Source organism: Mauremys reevesii, linkage group 2 (assembly GCF_016161935.1).
Source record: "Mauremys reevesii isolate NIE-2019 linkage group 2, ASM1616193v1, whole genome shotgun sequence".
NCBI lineage: Eukaryota > Metazoa > Chordata > Testudines > Geoemydidae > Mauremys > Mauremys reevesii.
The window spans coordinates 249788440-249810215 of NC_052624.1; the positions used below are offsets into that span (position 1 = coordinate 249788440).

At 39.3% G+C, this 21776-nt stretch overlaps 1 protein-coding gene across 13 annotated transcripts in view; it reads left to right on the forward strand.

Moving 5' to 3' along the window:
• Positions 1–21776, forward strand: part of VPS13B (vacuolar protein sorting 13 homolog B) — a 917098-nt gene that overhangs the window by 819960 nt on the left and 75362 nt on the right. For all 13 annotated transcript variants that reach the window (XR_005593500.1, XM_039522053.1, XM_039522049.1 and 10 more), the window contains 3 exons: positions 2028–2224; positions 11941–12122; positions 14074–14423. Coding sequence is in view for 12 of the 13 variants with exons in the window: in XM_039522053.1 (XP_039377987.1) it covers positions 2028–2224; positions 11941–12122; positions 14074–14423 (729 nt within the window). In the remaining variant the exon portion in view is untranslated. The remainder of the gene's footprint in view (positions 1–2027; positions 2225–11940; positions 12123–14073; positions 14424–21776) is intronic.

Here is a 21776-nt window from a genome sequence, read left to right on the forward strand (position 1 = left end):
ACAGGAGCAAGGGGGATACTGGTGTCTGTGTGTACCAGCACAGAGGAATGCAGTATTGTCAACCCCAAGAGTTCAAAAATCATGAGATTGGCTTAAATATCCTGAGGTGGGTTTTTTTTAAATAATATATTTGGGGTTCTTTTTATTTGGCATTTGAGCCTTTATGGTACATTTAGGTCATGTTGTCAAGATTTTCTCTGCAACCATGAGGCTACAAACTTTTTATTTTAAATGAAAACTGAGAGACTCGTGATCACATAATTCTAGGCGCATCAGATATTCAAATCTCGCAATAAAATCACAAGAGTTGGTAGCACTGGGAGTATAGGACGCAAGAAAAATGCGGAAACTTGTATGTGTGTGTGCAAAGTGTTGTGAAAGTCAGGCACTGGGGGAAATTGGCAACTAGGCAGCTTTGCACTGCTCCAGAATGGGACAATGCAGTCAAAGCACACCGGTGAACCTGACCCTAAGAGTTAAAATTCAATAATGTAAGCTACATATCTTTTAATTATTAGCAATATCACATGGTAATGTTCTCTTTGGGTTTCCTGTTTAGTGTTCGTATAGGAACATTTTTATTATTATTAAAAAATCAAGGACATTTTAAAATAAAAACTACATTGAACTGGGAGTAAGGTTGAGTATATCTCAGTAATTTAGGGATAAAAACATTTCAGGGATGTTGGAATTATGCCAAAAACAAAAATTAAAAGCTCACAGAATTCAGAGTTAAGGGTAAACTTAAAAGAAGTACACACATGTTATAGTGCCCAAATATACTCGGCCCTGTAATGATACCATAAGAAAAGGAAAAAATTGAATGTATCTTTTAAAAGCATTTTAATCTAATCTTGGATTAAAAACATAATTATGCACTAATCATAATTATGTGGTTATTGCAAAGGGTCATTACAGAGTGGAATTAAGGTTGTTTGAGTGCCTTCACTGTGCATTTCCATGTATTACTAGGTTTAGATTTATTTTAAGTTTAACCTGTCTCACATTCTCAGTTACTTCCTTGTTATCAATTAAAAGTAGATGCGAGATAGTTTCTTCTGTTTTTAGAATCTCTTGCTTTCTAGATTACACATTTGTTTTCTACATACTTGAGAATTTTCTTTGATGACATTCTCCCCAATTCAGCAAGGTATTTAACCACATACCTAACATTAAGCATATGAGTAGTTCCATTCACAATGATTGGTCTAATCATATACTTAAAATTAGGTACATGTTTAAGTAACTTGCTGAATCAAGTCCACTGTATGGCTTTCTTTGTGACCACAGATATCTGGACAGTTAGCACATTCCATAAGAGAAGCTGTTCTTTTTTTTTAAAGTACTTTCAGAGCTGGATCAGGATTTTTTTAAAAAAAAAAAAAAATTCTAGTGATCTGTAGCAGATGCCCAAACTACTTTCCCCTTTATAGTTTCACTAATTTAATGTGCATCTTTTAACACTATATTAAATGTTTTAAAGACACTAATTCAAATACAATTAGGCAGAGTTTTGTGGGGATTATTATTAATCATTTGTATTGCTGTAGCACTCTAATTATGGACAAGGACCCCAGTGTGCTAGGCACCATACAAACACAGAACAAAAAGTTGGCCCTGACCCATGGACCTTACAATATAAGCATAAGACAAGAGACAACAGATGCATACAAATAGACTGATGGAGGAGTAGAGTACTCTATACTATAGTCACATCCAATGGATCTTTTGACTACTTAATGTGAATATGGGATTTTTTGTATTGTCTTTGTCATGCAGTGTAAATAACTATTTCTTTTCCCAATACATAGGTGGATGTTTTAAGTAACATCTTCATAGAAAGGTCTAATAAGAATGTAACTTCACTATATGGAGGTAGAAGGGGGTACATAATAAGAATTTAAAATTCTCTTGGTCATTTGGCAATTATTTTAGTTTAATTTTATCATTATAAAGTGTACTGTAGATACCTGTTTTGTGTACTTGTATAGAAGTACAGAGTAACTGAGATTTCTTTAATATCGCAGGTTCCTTGTAGCTTGGAGTACTGGGATGAGCTCCAGAAATCATTCATTGCATTCCGGGAATTCAGTCTATCAGAAAGCAAAGTTTGTGAGCTGCAGCTACCCAGTATCAGCCTTGTGAATGATCAGAAGGAGCTTGTAGCCTCAGACCTTTGGAGGATTGTCCTGAACAGCAATCAGAATGGAGCTGATGACCAAAGGTAATCTTAAAACAAGGGAAAGGTATACTATTTCCTGTAGAGAACTGTTCAAGAAACTTAGTGAAACTGATGTCCTTTCACTTATGCTAGTAGTAATTGCACCTAACCGATCTTCAGATTGTGATTGACCCTCACACAATTCCATGGAGTGAGGAAAGAAACCTTCTTCTCTTCCTGCAGATTCATAAGTTAACTGTCAACCTTGCAATCCTTGGAGACTCTGAGCACAAAGATTGTTAAAAAGGGGAAGGAGACCGTCAGGCCATGGCCAATCCCCACCCACCTGCACCAGGCAGCAAAACTGACTTGTTAAGGAAGGGATGATGTGTCACAACTCATTGAGTGGTGTAGTAGGAGACATGCTTTCCCTGTGCACCTGGTAGCTACCACCAGAGTTGTGCATCTTTGTACTGCCCTCGGTGTGAGCCCAGGGCTGGATTAACTCTCCTGTGAGCCCGGGGCTTTTAGATTTTGTGGGGCCCCTGTATACAAGGAGGGGGTTGGGGCAGGGGATTGGGTGCAGAAGGGGGTGCGGGTGCAAGAGTGGGATTCTGATCTGGGGCAGGGAGTTGGGGTAGAGGAGGGGGTGCAAGGTGCAGGTTCTGGCTGGGAGGCGCTTACTGCAGGCAGCTCTTGGCTGCAGCATGCCATGACACCACTCTGCTCCAGGAAGCGGCTGGCTGCTAGCACGTCTCTGCAGCCCCTGGGATGAGGGGGGACAGCGTGACTCCATGCACTGCCCACACCTGCAAGCACCACCCCTGTAGCTCCCATTGGCCGGGAACACACCAATGGGAGCTACAGGGACAGTCCTGGGGGTGAGGGCAGTGTGCGGAGCCACCTCCCAGACAGGGGCCACAGAGATGTGCTAGCAGCTAGCGCTTCCAGGAGCAGCGTGGGGCCACGGCATGCAGGCAGCCTGCCTGAGCGCCCCGCTCCGCCATGAGACTTTTAGCGGCCCAGAGTTGATCGCTGCCTGTGATTTATTTTTGCGGATTCCCCCTTGAGCCTGGGCCCTGGGCTGCAGCCCCTAAAGCCCCTACCTTAATCCGTCCCTGTGTGAGCCAGAACCTGAAAGGCACAATTCAGTTGTGAGTGCATATCTCAATAATGTTAATTATAATCTTAGTATCAGAGGGGTAGCCATGTTAGTCTGGTTCTGTAGAAGCAGCAAAGAATCCTGTGGCACCTTATAGACTAACAGACGTTTTGCAGCATGAGCTTTCGTGGGTGAATACCCACTTCTTCGGATTTCCACTACTTGCATCCGAAGAAGTGGGTATTCACCCACGAAAGCTCATGCTGCAAAACGTCTGTTAGTCTATAAGGTGCCACAGGATTCTTTGCTGCTTCTATAATCTTAGTGATGCTTTATGGTCATTATATATCGATCACACTGTGTTCTTACTATGCTAACAAATGGAAATTTACCATCAGGAGATTTCAGAAACACTTCAGAAGATAAATGTTTTCATTTCTTCACCTCTGGAAGCTTCGTAAATGGTTAACTGTGAAAGAAGTGCACTGAGAGTCAAAGTTTGGATTTTGTTGATGAGTTTTTTGATTACCTTACAGAGTTTGAAAAAACTATTGGGGTGCACTATTGTATCTGATATTCAGAAATAACAATGCAAGTGATGTCAAACTGCTCTCCTTCCTGTCCTTTTAGTAAATTATACTGGATGGATTGGGAGATTACCTACTGCAACCATGTGTTGGTTGTTACTGCCATGTGTGTGTGTGAGAGAGAGAGAGAGAGAGAGAGAGAACCCATAGAATTCAGGGGGAGTCAGGAACAAAATCAATAAAAAATTAAACATCTGGTTTCCATTAATAATATCAGGTTGGAAATGATTTCTTGATGTTAATTGTGAAGGAATGCATTTTCATCATTGAGAAGTTAAGTGTTTTAGACAAGGTTAATTCCTCTGAATGTGGGACCTTTGCAAAATTACCTTTGTGGTCAATTTAGCACCATAGAAATGTGAACTCTGTGGGAATTGGAAATAAAGCTAGTGAAATTCAGTAGATTTTTTTCATCAAAGCATTTGACATTGCTGTCACAGCTATTGTTTTCTACTCAAATGGGATTTATCGTTGTATCTAATATTTCACAGAGTTCTATTAAAAAGTTTTGTAAGCAACGACCACTAGGAACAACACTAGTGTTTAAATGAAATGCAAATAACTTTAAAAGCTAATAGAGTAAACCAATTTAACCCAGAAAATGGTGATGAGCATAAGAAACATTTCATAGCACAATACAAATTCACACATGCAAAATATATTAATCTGTGGTTTTCAACCTCTGGTTGCAGCACCTGTGTGGGTGGTCATAGGTCCAACGTGGAGTCATGACCACTTTCCCTTTCTTTGTAGCTAGATTGGGGCACGTTTTTCTGTTATAACATGGGATCATAATATGGAAAATGTCAAGAACCGCTGTATTAAATAAATATATCTGTAGAAAAATTAGTGGTACAGTGACATGAAACTTTTAATCTACCATGATAACTTTCATTCCACTTATCTAGCTACTTTCCATAATTTTATGGGTATAGGAAAAGCAAAAAAAAGCCTTTTTTAGATATTAGCTCACACCAGGAGATCTAGATTCAGGAGCATGTTTGAGTCTCTAAAGGGGCCAGAAAGAAGTGTAAACCAGTGCAAATTATAGTCTTCTTTAGATTCATTTCTAGCTCTTATGAGGAAGCAGGGACGAAGTAATATGGAGAGTAAAGAGAAACAAAATGAATGCCTGATGGTGGGTACTCTAAGATCTCCATTTAGACCAAATAGTATCTTGAACTGCTTCACTGGCCATCCCAATCAGGACTGATGGGGTGAAAAGTGAGAGAACCTACACCTAGATACCTGTATCACTCCACTCTCAACTCCATAATTAAAAAAGAAAAATAGATATAAGTACCAAAAATAATATTTTTGTGCAGATATGTTTAGTATTATTACTTCGTATTTACATAGCATTTGATATTTTTAAGTGATGTAATAACACATGATTAATTGGTTGATTAATTTTTAAAACATCTAATATAGAATTGTCCTACAAAAAGGAATTAGTCCTATAAAGTCCTTAACTTGGCTGGAGTATATTTTCTGTATTTGATTTTTATATTTTGGATCAGACTCCCACACTACCAATAACTTTCTTTAAAAACAAACAAACCAAAAAATAGCCAAAAAAACCTACAGGTTTTTGTTGTGACCTCTCTGATATGGTAATAACTAGTACTAAAGGGCTAATCCCTTGTGTTTTAAGTACTTTATTATTGATTCCTAAAATGGAAATAAAGGGTGAAACTTGTGTGTCTCATCGTATTTGGTGACAAGAAAACTGCAGGTTTTGTGGGAAGATATGGATTCAGCTTACATGCTGAGTAGTAGATGACAGGCTGTGGTAATGTCGGCCGTGATGGCTATTACGCTATCCAAAGATGATGATATCCAAAATCCATGGCATACTCACTATTTGCAAAATTGATTAGGGAGTGATTATTAATACCGAAATGGATAATCTAGGGGCTGAGTGGCTTACTTTATAAATAACTCTTATTTCACTCGTAAGGCCATTCATTGTTCAAATACAGTTTGAAGTCCTGTATGAAATAATTGTAGTGGTTTTTAAAGTAGTACAGGGGTGAGCAAACGTAAATTGTATCGAGAGCTGGTTAGGGAAGGGGGTTGTGGCCCGGCCCCTACCTCCTATCAGCTCCCCCCCCCCCCCCCGGGACTCCTGCCCCATCCAATCTCCCCTGTTTCCTTACGGCCCCCCCCCGGGATCCCTGCCCCATCCACACACCCCCGCTCCCTGTCCCCTGACCGCCCCCAGACTCCTGCCACCCCATCCAACCCTCCTCTCATTCCTGATGGCTCCTTGGGACCCCTGCCCCATCCACCCACCCCTTCTCCCTGTCCCCTGACTGCCCCCGGCTGCCCCATCCAACCCCACCTCCTTCCTGACTGCCCCCCCAGGACCCCTGCCCCCGTTCTACCCCCTGTTCCCCCCCCCAGACCACCATCCCGAACTCCCCTGCCCTCTGTCCAACCCCCTCTGCTCCGTGCCCCCTTACTGCACTGCCTGGAGCACCGGTGGGGCACCCCAGGAGCTCGTAGCTCCGCCACCCAGAGCATTGCTGCGGCGGAGCGAGCTGAGGCTGCGGGGAAGGGGGAACAGCGGTGGCGGGGCCAGGGCTAGCCTCCTGGGCCAGGAGCTTGGGGGCCAGGCAGGAGGGTCCCATGGTCCAGATGTGGCCTGTGGGCCGTAGTTTGCCCACTTCTGCTTTAGTGGATAGTCCACAACAGAAACACCTCCAAGTAATATGGGGTAATTGGCAATTGCAGCTCATCAGCAGTCCTAAAAGAGGGTATAGGAGCAGAATTATGTTCTTACCTGAGAATAAATTACCTTTGTAGGTAAAGGTTTCATGGGGCAGGGATGGAAAGCTCTCATTACAGAGACTTCAATGTATTGTACTAGGCCTAAGCAGCAAAGACTTGGGGGGCAGGGAGGCTCCATCAATTTCTGTTCATACTGGTTATCATAGTAAAGGGTTTAAAGGCTGTTGTATATATTTTATGTACTGAATAACGGCATTTCTATAATTATGTTTTGTTATTTGTCAGTATTCCCTTAAAAATGAAAAATGCCTTAGCAGAAACATCTTCATATCTAAGATATCATAAAACAAGTGCAAACAAATTGCAATATGCCTTTGACATCTACTTTTTAAAAAATTCATATGGGAAATCACAATTGTGTTTCTAGTTAATTGTTTTGGGTTAGATTCAAAGTAGTTTGATATAGTGGACTTAGACCTCTAGAGACCTGTGTTCCAACCACGAGTTAATTGGTCTCTTTCTTCTCCAGGTGGATATTTTTCCTTGTCACAATTTGTCACAAATGGCAGTTTTGCTGTTGGACTAGTAGGAATAATGCAGGTCAGGATTAGTCATTGTTCCCAGTCATCACACATTTAGCCAGAGCATTTCTGGGTTTGTAAGATGTGAAATTATAATTTTTGAGTATATCTTATCTGTATTGTAGAAGATGCCCATTTTATAAACTCTGACACTTCATGTGAATCTTTGGAAATCATTCTACAATATTAGATTCAATTTTGTTTGTACTTATATTTTCTCTGTTTCTATTGCTCTGTTTTCCAGTACAATCACACCTCAATATATGATGCCATATTTGGAGCTGTATAAGCTAACTGTGTTTTTTATTACTAGCGGGGAAGTTGCAGACAGTCTCTGCTACCTTTGTGCCTCTGGAGCAAGCCAGAGAATCTTGCCCACTATCATATGTTTGTGAATCACAATTGTTTGTTATCACAATCAGGGGCTTATTTAATGTACTTCTGCAAAGTTAAAACACCTTCTTTTGCTTCAACAGGACTCAACAGAAGGAGTGTTTCTGGACTATCAAATAATTCTGTTTTGTTACCAGACTGCATATGACATATAATGGGCAGTAGAATGAAAGATAGAAAATCTGGGGCTCGAATTCTCATTGCTTGCACTTTAAGACTAAAGCAATGTTGAAGGTCAATCTGAAGTCTGCTCAGACAAAGAATCAGATTGCAATCACAGTATATCAAGTAATTTGAATAGGAAAAGCTCTAAATTAGTTCTAAGTACTGTGATCTCCTTTTAAAAATAAATATTTACTGATGGCTTTACCACAAAATGGTATCTGAAATACTGCAGTTCTTTTCTTTTCTGAATGAGGTGATATTGTGGTATCCCAGATGCCACTGAAGTAACTGTTAGCAAATATTGATATTTGTTTAATGCTGACTCCTTTATTGTACTTATTATTTTGAATACCAATATGGGAAGTAGTGACCCTAGAAGTGGTTTCTGGGAATAAGGACAATGGACTGTCTCACTCATAATAGTATCATTTCCCCAGCCATGGCCAAACAGTTATGAAAATGAAGAACCCCGGAAACTCTTTAGATGTGAGAGAAATAAACAAAGAATTCTAATTTTCTTTTGCCTCAAATGATTTTCAGGGGACACTGATTTTCTCCCAATAGCATGAGGTCCTCTTCAGGAGCTTAAAATTAACCTCTGTGTTGTGAAGGCCAAGACACTAACAGTGTTAAAAAAAACTAATAAATTCATGGAGAATAGGTCCATCAGTGGCTATTAGCCAGGATGGGCAGGGATGGTGTCCCTAGCCTCTGTTTGCCAGAAGCTGGGAATGGGCGATGGGACAGATCACTTGATGATTACCTGTTCTGTTCATTCCCTATGAAGCACCTGGCATTGGCCTTTGTGGGAAGACAGGATACTGGGCTAGATGGACCTTTGGTCTGACACAGTATGGTCGTTCTTATGTTCTATGTTACCTCTGTTCTCCTGTTTCTCCCCTTCCTTCCTACCAGGAAAGATACTCAGCTTCACTAATGTGCAACAATTTGATGCTCATTTTGTTGCAGAAAAAACATAGTTCTACTCAAGCTTGCTATTTAACTCTAGATTACTGGACATAATTGCATCAAGCATTTTGTAAGTGGTGGGGTTTGCTATTTCAAGTTTCTCTTGGAGTTGGTCTCAGCAGTTGGTTCAGGAACCAGTGATATGGTGGTCCTTTTTCAAACTAAGGTTTCTCCACATGAATAAATGAAAGTAGTTTAGAGTCTTTAAAGATCTTTTTGAGTGCCTGACGTTTTGAGTGCCCAGCTATTATACCCACCTGGTATATTGTTTGTAGAGCAAGGAGATCACAGTAAAGTATGGATAAATGCCTTAAATTACTTTCTAGAAGTGAAGCTTCTGACACATGTCCTCCTGCATCAACCATGTCATGCTGCCCCACAATCATTATTATGATTAGAGGTGGGAAATAAAGGCCCTAGCACACTAGGACTCTGTAAATAAAAATACGTAAGAAGCCAATTATATTAAGTCTGAAGAAACAAGGAGTTTGGTTTTTATGAAAATATCCTTGTAATAATAAATGAGGAAAGAAGAACTGAGAGTCACTGGTACAATGGTTTCTGAAAAGAAAAATGTTTGAGTTTAAAGAAAATTTGAGATGCTCTTAACGGCTTCATACTACTTTGCTCTGTTTTTTATGACAATGAATAATTACTTTGGAGAGTTCATTTCTGGGAGGTTACTATGAACCAGGATAAATGAATCAATTTGGATAAATTAAAAGTTGACTCAAAGAAAAAAACTAAAATTAAATCTTTGTTAAGGTTCTAAAAAGTTAGATTAATCTTTCTTTCCCCTACTTCTCTCTTTCATTTTTTTGTGTGTCTGTCTGTGGACAGAACAGGAAGTGCTGAAATACCATGGGAAAGGCTGCTCTTACAGTATTGCCAGTTCTTCTGAGATTACTAACCGGTTTTACAAACTGAAAAGCACTCAATGATCCAGATAACCATTTACATTTCAGGTGGTTATCGGAATTGGTTATTTTTTAAGCTTTGCCCATCCCTCATTGAGACTACTATAATAATCACAGAATCGTAGGACTGGAAGGGACATTGAAAGGTCATCTAGTCCAGTCCCCTGCACTCCTGGCAGTACTAAGTATTATCTAGTTCTTATAATTAGTTATTGCATAATGTTTTTCATCTGTATATCTGCAAATACTTTACAGAGGAGAGTAAAGCATAATTGTTTCTGTCTTATATATGCGGAAATAGAAGCAGAGTGTAGAACCAAGATTATAACATAGATCTCCCAGTCCAATTCCCTAACCATTAACCCAAGCCATCTCGAAGAATTATTTATTTCCAGAGATACCAATTGGCATGGCAGAGATCAGCTGTACTGTAGAGAGAGTTATAAACATAGGCAATGGAAGTGGCAATGATGGATGGCCTATGACTTTGGCCATTTTCAAAGTAATAGGGGACAAGAGGAAGAGGGAAAAGGAAGCATAGGAAATCAACTATAAATCTAGTATGCAGTGATGTTGTAGCTGAGTCAGGCCTGGGATATTAGAAAGACAAAGTGGCTGAGGTAATATCTTTTATTGGACCAACTTCTGTAGGTGAGAGAGACTAGCGTTCGAGTTACACAGAGCTGGGCTTCCAGACCTGAGGCAGATCTATGTGTAGCTCGAAAGCTTGTCTCTCTCACCAACAGAAGTTGGTCCAATAAAAGATATTACCTCAGCCACCTTGTCTCTCTATAAATCCAGTAGCAGATCTCCCTCTCCTCCTTCACTATCTCTGTACATTACATCTTGTCCTTTTCCTTTGATAATGAACACATCTTGAATTGTTTATTGTTAAACATATATAGCACGTTAGTCTAACATGTTCATGAATCGCAAAAACTCATCATGTCCACAAGCCCAAAGTGTACTTTAAGCTCTTCAAAGATAAATATCATGCTAGTTATTTATTATAACACATGATGATCAAATTAGGTGTGTGACATAAACATTAGGAAATTAAAGTGTTTGTGCATGACAGTTATGGACACATATATATTTATGCATAATTTTGCAGATTCACATGTGGAAATTGAAGATAAATTGAAGGGCTGAAAATTTTGCCCTCAATGTACAAAGCATATTGGTTAGATTTTTGGAAATTTTAATCCAAATCTGCTCCAAATTTTATATGTCTTTGTTATTTACTAAATTTAGGCTTGCGTAATATATTTAATATTTGGTTAAAATTGAACACAAAACCAGTATTTAACTGTGGACAAAAACTCGGAGTTTTTTGGTCTCAAACAAAACCTGGGATTTTTAACCCCAGAACTCTTAAATTGCAAAATAGCTAAGGTAGTGGGAGTGAGGAGCATTAATGATTGATTTGGCTTAAATTAGGAAGTTTATTTGTACTGCTATGATGTCTTTGCAGCTTATAGGCTTGCGAGGAAGTTTTAGCTGTTCTCAAGAGAACTTCGGGATAAGTCTTGGAAATATTCACAGTGTCAGGAGTTGTCATTAGCAAGAGAAAATTCAACTGTGATGGCATTTTTAAATTCAGTTACTGTTTCATAATAAATTTTATACGGCTCCATGCTGAGCTTATAAGAGAGGTTTGTCTAAGACATATTTTTCTAAAATGCTGACTATACAGTGGCAGAGGACAATAAGAGGTTTGCAGGGCGGGATTCAAATGTGGAAAACATAGCGACAGTATATAAATTATGGAATACTTTCTTTTAAAAAATCCTTTTTTGTCTTGGCAAAGTGAGTTTTCAAATCTTTCTTATGGCCTGTGCAATGTCAACACAGTTGATCATTACATTTTAACAAACATTAAAACATAACTGCCATTTTTCATTAATTTCTAAAAGTTTAATTTCTTCATTTTTTGTTCACATATTTCACTAAGTAAATTGAATACACTCTACTGTAATAACAAAGTTCTTTGATTGAAATATTGTCTACCGACTTTAGCTTGAAAACAAATTGTATGCCAGTATTGTATGCAGTGTTGTTTTAGCCATGTCAGTCCCAGGATACTATAGAGACAAGGGGAGTGAGGTAGTATCTTTTGTTGAACCAACTTCTGTTGGTGAGAGACAAGCTTTCGAGCTTACACAGAGCTCTTGCTTGTCCCTCCTTTGTGCCAGTATTAACAGTTAAACATAAAATAAAATGATTATTTTGGCTATGTCAGAAAAACAGCATAGCAAATGCTCAAATCCTGTTATAAAGTGATAAGGACCTGGACTTGCTGAGCTACTGCTTCATTATATATTTTCCACAGCTCTGAAAGTGAATCTGGCTCACAAAGTGCATGTGATCAGCTTGTGACTCCTACAGCATTAGCAGCCTGTACCAGGGTTGACTCCTGTTTTACTCCTTGGTTTGTGCCTTCACTTGGCGTTTCAGTCCATTTTGCTCATTTGGAACTCCATCTCTACCATCATCTTGATCAGCTGGGCACAGGTTCGTACCTCTTAACTCATAATAACGAAAACATTTAATTATGATTTACTATCATTTTGCCTTCTGTAGTCCCAGTTTCTTATTCAGGCAGCAAACTATGACAAATCACTACTTGGAAAGGCCATTGGTAATTACTTCAGTGCAAACTCACAACTTCTGTTCTGTGTCAATTGATAGAGTACATTCCAAAAGCAGTGTGACTGACTGATCAGCTTCACTTTGTCCCTTGGGATTGAGTGATTGTATGTAGAAGCAGTTCAGTTTTCTTAGCCCTGACTAGTGATAGCAGGTGCCAGTTCACTCTCGAGCCAATTTATAGAACCAATTCAACTTTTAAACTTTCCAACATATTTACATTATTGTTGAAATATTTGACAATTTTGCAACCTCTTTAGTAAGGATGCCTTGGTAAAGGAACTGCAAATATAATTGGTATTCCAATTATGATCATTTTTAGAAAGATTAATCTGTTTTTGTTCAGGGTTCTCTATCATTGCGTTAAAGGCAAATACATTCCAAGAGATCTTTAGATTGTCTGATTTCAAATGCCAGCAATGCTTTCCTTGGAATATGAACAAATACCTAAAATACCTTTTAAAGGAACTGCTTTTTTCATTAGTAGTTCTGGGTTTTTCTGCAAAATTAAAATATATCCATTATCAAATTTTACTAACATTAATGCTAGTAAAATCTAGTAAATTAATTGTACACCAGCTAGCCCTGTACAGTACTTAAACTTTTGGTGCTATTATACTCCAATTCCAGTTGCTGGAGCTGTAGAATTACTCATAATGGAAAAAGCAACAATCAGATTAAAATCAAACACAGCTGTTTCATTTTTCAGCAACAATTGAGTTTATGCTGAGGCTGTTATCTTTATTGCACCTAAAAGTCCCAGTCAGTATTGGGCTCTATTGTGCTAGGTGCTGTACAAATAGAGTACAAAACTTACTGAATCCATTACATTTTTGAACATTTTTTAAAGATAATAGGGTTTGAGTGTGCAAATGGCTGAGCATTTTGGTTCCAGTGCAGCAAAATATTTAAGCATATGGTAATTTTGAGCATGTGAATAGTCCTGGTGACATGAATCATAACAAAGTCAACATGTCTACTCACATGCTTAATATTAGACAAATGTTAGGTGCTTTGCTGAATTTGGGCCAGGATCAAGACTTTAATGAAGCACATGAAACCCTTGTTATATATTTCTCAATCTTGAAGTTTCAAGATTATGTTTTGGTTTGTTTTAAGTTTTTGAGTGATGATGTTGCTTATGAAAGGGAGGGTACACTTGTGGTTTTTTAATACTCTGCTAATCAGAGCAAATACAGAAATTTCATTATAAAACCTGTTAGTCTGCAGAATGGCAGTTCAACAAGTATAACAGTGTTACTGGTATTCATTATTTATACGGGCTCATAAATGTGTATGGCATGTTACATACATACTCCCCCTACACAAACAGAACTGACAACAATATGGTCGCTACTCCAAATAAGTTTACAATGTAAGGCCCCAATTCTGCATTGTGTAGTGTGCTGGTACAGGAATCTTCCTGCACTCCACAAAATGCAGGAATGGTGCCTAACATTGGATTTAACAGACAAAATTGAAAGATAGAGCTAGGACCAAAAGTAACATATATAAGGTACTTTGGTTGCTTAAATTTATGGATATATCTGGATGGATTTTAATTTTAACATACATTGTGTTTGCAGTGTATAAGGTTATGTTAATTATAGTTGTGTCTTTGTTTATCAAATACTGTACACTATCACCAATAATTTTAAGTTTCAGACATTTAAGCTATCCTATGTATTTTACACATTTAGAACAGATGAAAAGCTCCTCCAAATAAAAAAATAATTTGGGAAGGCAAAGACATTCTTGAAGCTTGACTGCATTATTGATATCCTATTTTAATTCTATCTATTCTTTAATTTAACAGCACCAGCAAGGTCCCTTCAGCCATTTACCTCTGATAAAAATGTTCCATCTGAACTAGAATACATGATAGTTTCCTTCAAAGAGCCCCACACATATCTCCGGCAGTGGAGTGATGAATCAATCTTCAAGGAGATCCAGTTTTCTACATGGACTGACTGTAAACTTTTGGAGTGCCGAAATGTTACTATGCAGAATATCGTGAAGCCTTTCAAAATCTGTGGGCAGGTTGCCATTTCTAGCAGTGCAACAGAAAGGTTGCTGGACTGCACTGTGATGGTGGACCCTATTTTCGTAAACTTTGGGCAGCATGCAGTTCATTCTCTGAATACAGCATTTCAAGCTTGGCAACAGGTATGCAAATATGGTAGCATGAAAGAAGTTATGTTCTGGCTATTTGGATTCACTTAAAATCAAAGTTGGTGGTAACTAAATTTATTAACAATAGTCAAAGATGTAAAAGACTTTTACAGTAGAAGTCTTTCTAGTATTGAGCATTAATTCAAACACAGCTGTGAAAATTAGGAGATAATGGACCCCATTCTGCTCTGTTACACTTGAGTAAATCCAGACTAACTGCTTGAACTTCAGTGGAGTGACAGTGATTTATACTGGTATAACTGTGATCAGATTCTAACCCAGTGGGTCTTGAAATACAAAATAGTCAGTTAATATGTGAATGATGTATGATATGCAAGACTAGTTCATTCTTAGTAGTATGACATTTTGTTTCCAACAGCTACTGCTTTTATTCTTATTGAAGTTCAGTACTAGTGTCACATTACATTCTATTTATGCAGCATTAATCAGCAAGACCAGTTCTGGTGCAAAGAACATTGCTTCTGCAGTGAACTTTCAAAGGTCTATAATGCTCTCACCTCAATACAGCCCTGAACGCAAATAATTTTCTTTATCTGCCTACAGACCAATATGTTTCTTGTGAATTAATTACCTGTAATGGCACTACAATAGCGAAGTAAAAAAAAGATAAAACATCTGTTTTATATAAAAAAAAATCTTCTTTAAGGGCACTCCATGGTTTGCTTGTTGCAAAAGGACATTCATAAAACAAGAGCTAGTGTGATTTAAATCTTTACAGCTGGTTCAAATATCACTGTGAGCAAAGATCTTTGTAGCTCCAATTTCTGTCTTTTGTCATATTTTGAACAATGCATTTAATAAAAAACAAACATAGAAAAAACATGAGATTCCTTGTTAGCCCAGTTAAGCCCAAAATATTTCTGTTTTAGAACCAGAGCCTCATCTGAGATATGTGTGGCAACTACTGAAACATGGCCTTCAGAAAGATTAGTTTCCTCTTAGGATAAAAAAGTCTCTCAGACACAGTTATACATCTAAGTAAAATATCGTGCGTAAATATTTAAATGTTTTAAACCACATCAGAGTGTAAATGTCTGACTGACTACACAGTGCCTTGAAGGAATATTCCAAGTTGAAAAAATGGACTTGTATATTTGATTAAGTAGAGCCATATGTTGTATAGTATATTGCTGACAGGTACATTCTATGAATAGTTGGTTCTGATTTATACATGGCTTTGGCAATGTTAACATGATCCACAGGAGGATATACTTCTGTAATTGTTGCTGTAATTTTCTCGTTTCCTCTCATGTCAAGGGTACTTGCCACCATGTTCTGATGTGGTGGGTATCTAGCCCTGAGTATTCTAGATTAAAAACTTGCACTACTTTGAAATTAGGGGATATTTGACACAGAAGTGGGTTCAAAACTGCTTATTAAATAAATTGCTACCAAGCTGTTATGTATGTGGTTTTACCTCCACAAGGGGGAAAAATGAATTTCCCAGTTGTAAGTATTGTTTGATGTACGGTGTTCAGATCGAGTACAGAGTAAATGCTGCCAACAAGAAACATGTATTTAATAAGCAGGAAAAATAATTATCCACATATTTTTTACTGGATTAATATATGGCATAAGTAATTTTATATTCTATGTGGATGGGACAGACAGATGAAGCATGAAGCAATTTGGCCTTGCACCTTTAGGTCAAGAGTTCAAGTTTAACAGAAGCCTTTGTCAGTGTCTTTGTTTCCTAGATGTGGATTGATTTAGTAATGATGAAAGTTTTAAAAGTAGATTAGGCCTAAAAAACACCAAGTATACATTTTGCTTTATACTTCTAGGTCACATGCTGAAAACCGGAGGGGATTAGCTCTTTTTTAAAAAACAATTTCCCTTATTGACTTTGTGTTTCACTGTCTAATCTTTTATAATATGAAATGCCTGTTCAAATACAAGCTGTAACAATCTAATGCACAACTGAATGCAAAGCTGAAGTAAATAAGGTTTTAATTATAAAATTAATGTATAGGGAACATTAAGGAGTAATTATTTAATAATAGAGTATATGCTGAAACAGAAAATGCATGCTTCACTTGAATAATGATGCAATTTTTTTTTACTGTATTTGAACATTTAAACCATTCCAAATTGTTTTAAATCTGTAGTGTTTCACTGAATTCCATAGGCCAAGGGTCAGTTGATAAAATAGCTCTCCAAGTACGTACTATGGGAGTATATTTTAGAAAAATGTAAACATCCCCTTTGGGGCCTAAATGTTTTTCTGAACCCCTTAGAATTTATTAAACATCACTTTTTAAAGATGAGGAAACCAATTCATTTTTTTTCCCCTTAAGGCCATGTAGTGCTTAACCTCTCTGTTATTAGCAGATTGATCCCAGTTCATTAAGAAAACTCAGTCTGATTTCCAATATATCTTCCAGTCAGGCAGATATCTGTGATCACAGCAGCTTCCTTGTATCTCTGCTACAAGGATCGGAAGAAGGAATGGTGTATGCATATAGCTGCTATTTACATTTCAGTTGATAATGCCAAAACGCAGCAAGCATGTCATACCTTAGGTTTTGACTGTAACAATTATCAAAGATTGCTGTTCTGCCTTAGAAAAACAGTTGGAAAGGCTTTATGAAATTACTAAAGTCCTTTCAGCAGAACAGCCACATTAAATAATATATGCAGAACTCTTCCACAACTGTACAGTAGCTTGCAAAACACTCAGAAGATAACCCCATGCACAGGGGCGACTCATTTATGATTCATTCCCAAACCCAACACTGCTTTGAAATAAGTTTGAGCTGGAAGATCTTTCTGGCTATGGTCATTCAAATGAGCACAGAGCCCTGAGACCAGGGAAAGCTTGAGGACCAGCAGTATGTAGAGAAGGGGGTTTCCTCTCTGAATTGAGTTCACAAATTATTTGAAAACCCTGTGAACAAGAGAGACTTTCCAGGCCTCCCTGAAGGAACAGAAAGACCTACGAACAGACTAGAGAGGGCAGGGAGTTGTCCCCCAGGAATTGACCTTTGTCCATACCCAGTTCAGAGTGTTGATCTTTTGTCAAATCCTTTGATTGTTATTTTGATTCAAGAGAGCATTTTTCCCTAACCCAGTCTTAGGCATGTTTTTTGTTTGCAACTCTTTTAGTGGCCAGTCAGTCCTCTGCTGACATGACTCCTGCACAGTGCTCCAGTTTTTGTTTGTTTTCTTTCTTTGTGTCTGGGGATTAGATCCTCCCCTTTAACTATTATTCCTATCCTCCCCTTTGCCAGTCTACACTTCTTCCTCTCCTCCTTTTGCCTCTTTTCTCCCTTTCAAAGCCCTCTCACCCCAGGCATTTCTAGTACAGTAACTCCTCCCTTAAAGTCGTCCCGGTTAACGTTGTTTCGTTGTTACGTTGCTGATCAATTAGGGAACATGCTCATTTAAAGTTGTGCAATGCTTGCTTCTAATGGCATCATTTGGCAGCCGCCTGCTATGTTCACTGCTTGCAGGAAGAGCAGCCCATTGGAGCTAGCTGGTGGGGGCTTGTAATCAGGGTGGACTGGCAGCCCTCCATCAGCTCCCCACTCCCCTAAGTTCCCTGTGCTGCAGCTGCCCAGCAGGCTAACAATTGCCAGCATTGAGCTGTCCCTCGCCCACTGCCATGTGCTACTCCTGCCCTCTGCCTTGGAGCTGCTCCCAGAGACTCCTGCTTGCTGTACAGGGGGAGAGGGGAAGTGAGAGGCTAATGTCAGGGTGTCCCCCTCCCCCTGCTCCTGCACCCCGCTTACCCCATTTTCATAGAGCGGACGGACACACCAGGACTGAGGGAGCTTCCAGGCAGCAGCTGCATCTCAGCAAGCTGATCTAATTAACAAAGCAGTGTACTTAAGACTGGGGTTAGCTATTTAAAGGGGAAATGTGCATCTCTCGCTCTCATGTCTCTGTCTGCTATGCTCTCTCCCCTCCCTCCATGCCTGCTGCCTTGTACATTAACAACCAGTTAACCCTTGAGGGCTCAGCCAAATGCTAGTTCATCATTTAGCAGTAAGGCATTCCCTGGGAAATATCCCAGCCTCTGACTTCACCACCTCAACCCAGCTTCACAATCATCATCGCTGTGTACCAGTATTAAATTGTTTGTTTAAAACTTATACTCTGTGTGTGTGTATATGTGTGTGTGTGTATATATATATACACACACATAGTCTTGTCTTCCCTGGAACCTAACCCCTCTCATTTACATGAAATCTTATGGGGAAATTGGATTAGCTTAACATCATTTTGCTTAAAGTCGCATTTTTCAGGAACATAACTACAACATTAAGTGAGGAGTTCCTGCACTAGACATTAGCAGCAGCTTTGGGGCTAAATTCACCCACTGTGCCTCTGAGGGTGCTAACATCAAGGGAGAGTAGGCAGTGTTCTGCTGGAGAAAGATATCTTTCAACAATAATGTGAGATATGGAGGAACCCACCAGCAAAGGCTCCATGAGCGATGTTCTGAATTAGCACATCCACAAGTCACTCTTGACATCCCCTTTGTTTTCCTTTGGGGCATCAGTGACCACCTCTAAGCCCCTCTTCCCCAGCAGGTGACTAGTATCTTGTGCCACTGCAACTACCTTCAGGTAAACTTTCCTCTGCTGGGGGCCTTGTGACCTGAGTTATGTGAATAGAATCCAGTATGACCTAGGGCTTAAAATACCACTTGTATCTAAGTCTTAGAAACGCTGCTGCTAAAGACAATAGATGCCGGTAATACTTTGAGCATATAATGCTAGTAACTGCTATCAGTATTTGACATTAAATGTGGTTAGTGCTGTTAGTATAGTCTGATGGAACAGTGCTGCATGCTGCCCTAGGAGGTAATGAGAGGAAGGATGATCTGATGCTTAGGGCACTAGCCTGGATTTGGAAGAGACAGGTTCAGGTCCCTGCTCCACACAGACTTCCTGTGTGACCTCACGCAAGTCACTGAGCCTCAATAATCTATGTATAAAATGGAATAATAGCACTTCCCTACCTCACAGCAGTGTTGTGAGGATGAATACATTGAAAATTGGCAGGGGGGCTCAGATACCACATTGATGGAAGCCATATGTGGACTTTAGATACATACATACAATGTTAGATCAGGGTCACACACCCAAGGTGTGCAATCCCATAGCCTGTAAAGCATCTATTCTGGCATCTTAAATGCAAACCTGTTGCCCCAGGCGCCAATCATTAATTGTACATATGCACTGGCGCAAAATTAAAATTAGGCTTGGCCTATTGAATTATTTTTGCATGTCAGTAAATGCATGAAGTTACTCTTCATGGTAATTGAGCTTCATATTAATACTCCAAGAAGCTCAAACTCTTTGTGGTGCTATTGTTTCAGGCTTTCTGGCTGCAGAACCAAGAAGACAAATCCAGTGGCTGTTTCCTTGGGGAAAAAAAGTTGTATTAAATTCACTAAGGTCTGAGCTAGGTTTGACTATAATAACATACTGAGTTCCTTAGCTTTTAAATCCTGTCTTTACAAAAGAACATTTCATAAAGCTGTTACAAGAAAATATATGTTTGTGGTAGATATATGGGTATGGCAGTTTGACAATGAGAAGTCATAGATCCATCACTAGAGAGTGCCAAAATAAACTCTGCTCTCTGAAGTGGCACTGCATATGTCAGCATCTAGTATACCCAGATCAGCTGCTGAATACAATTAATGCAGATGCTCTGTAATGAGTTTTACTCCTTACAAAAGGGGAGACTTTGACTACTGTTAGCTTAGTTGACTAACTTTTCATGGAAGATATGCAGCATAATGAAGAGAAATTCATGACAACGGGCCAGATTTTCAGAACTTAAGTGTCCAGTTACACACTTAATTGCTCTCACAAACCAGATAATTTAGTACACAAATGCACTTAATTAGTCATTTTAATGCTAAGTTACCTAAATTGTGCATGGAGTCACCATAGGGGCTAAATTTTACCTTTTGATTTGCACACAAAACTCACACTGAATTCAATAATAGCCAGGCACTCACATCCAAAGGCACAATTTGGCATAATTTAAGTTCAAATTTGGCACACATCTTTGCACACCTAACTTTCTGAAAATCTGGCCCACAGTGACGAGCAGGTACCAAACTGTGTTCATGGACCATTAGTGGTCTGTAGAGAGCTGTCTGGTCTTATGTTCCTGGCTCTCTCCCTTGCTTCCAGGTGCTTTTTTCAGGTTTCCAGGCACATTGTTGTCAGAGACCTTGGGAAGCTTGTGAAAGTAGCTTATGGTAGGAGCCAACCTCACTTTTTCTGCTAGGGAACTCTGCTACATAAGACAGGGAGTAGAGGAAATAGAATTAGCTCTCAAAGATTGAATCTACCTGTGACCCTGGAGCTGCCTGCCAGCAGGAGAAAAATATCCTAGGAAGGAGAGATGGGAATGGAGCAACTGGTCAATATGTTGAGAGGAGAAGGCAACCAAGCAACAGAGAGAGAGAAGTAGAGAACAAGTGGTAGAGAAGCATGTGCAGGGAAAGATGGGTGGAAAATAAATGAAAACCAAAAGTAAATAATGTGATAATTTATATATGCTATATACATAAAATTGCATAAATAGTATTCTAGTATTACTTCCTCATGTAAGCAATTGCTCCATTTGCCACAAGGATGTTATGTGATAGCAAGTGGAAAAGGAGAGAGTTGGCACAATGGTGATGGGGTGCGGGAGAGGAATCTGTGAGATGATTTCTCGGTGAAAATGTTTGAGAGCACTGTGTTACAGAAACCTGCCATGTAAGGGGTGAAAGGATTACTTAGTTAAGTGATACCTTGTTTCAGCTGAGCTAAACAGTGCGCCCTGATCAGTCTCAGGCTCAAAGATCCCAGTTGCAGAAAGTTCGCCTGAAAAAAGACAGTGGCACCAGCCACTTGCAACCTCTACAAGGGACCAATTTGGCATAACTGTGAGAGCAACCCAGAAAGTGGGTGAGGATATGGGAGGGGGTGGCCCAGGTGGGAAGGCTATGGTACTTATCACATCCCCCAGGCAGTTTCCATTGGCAGAGTTGCTATGCAAGCCTTGAGTATACCTTTCAGCGGCTCCATCCTGACAAAACCCTCCCTGGGGGAGGGCGGCAGTATTGCTTCCAATTCTCCCTTGGCAGTGAATGTTTCTCCTGGTGCAAAAGATTGCAGTTTGTGCCTGCAGGCATGAGTAAAGCCCTGTGGCTTGATAATTTATATTGACTGTCATGGAGTCCCATCATGCAAATAGAATAAGTGGTGGAAAGATGCCCAGAATGCTCTTTGCTCTGCTGCGATACCTCAGAACTGAAAAGGAGCCAGATACAAAGAGTGGAGGAGGGACTGCTACATTGAGCAGGGAGTATTT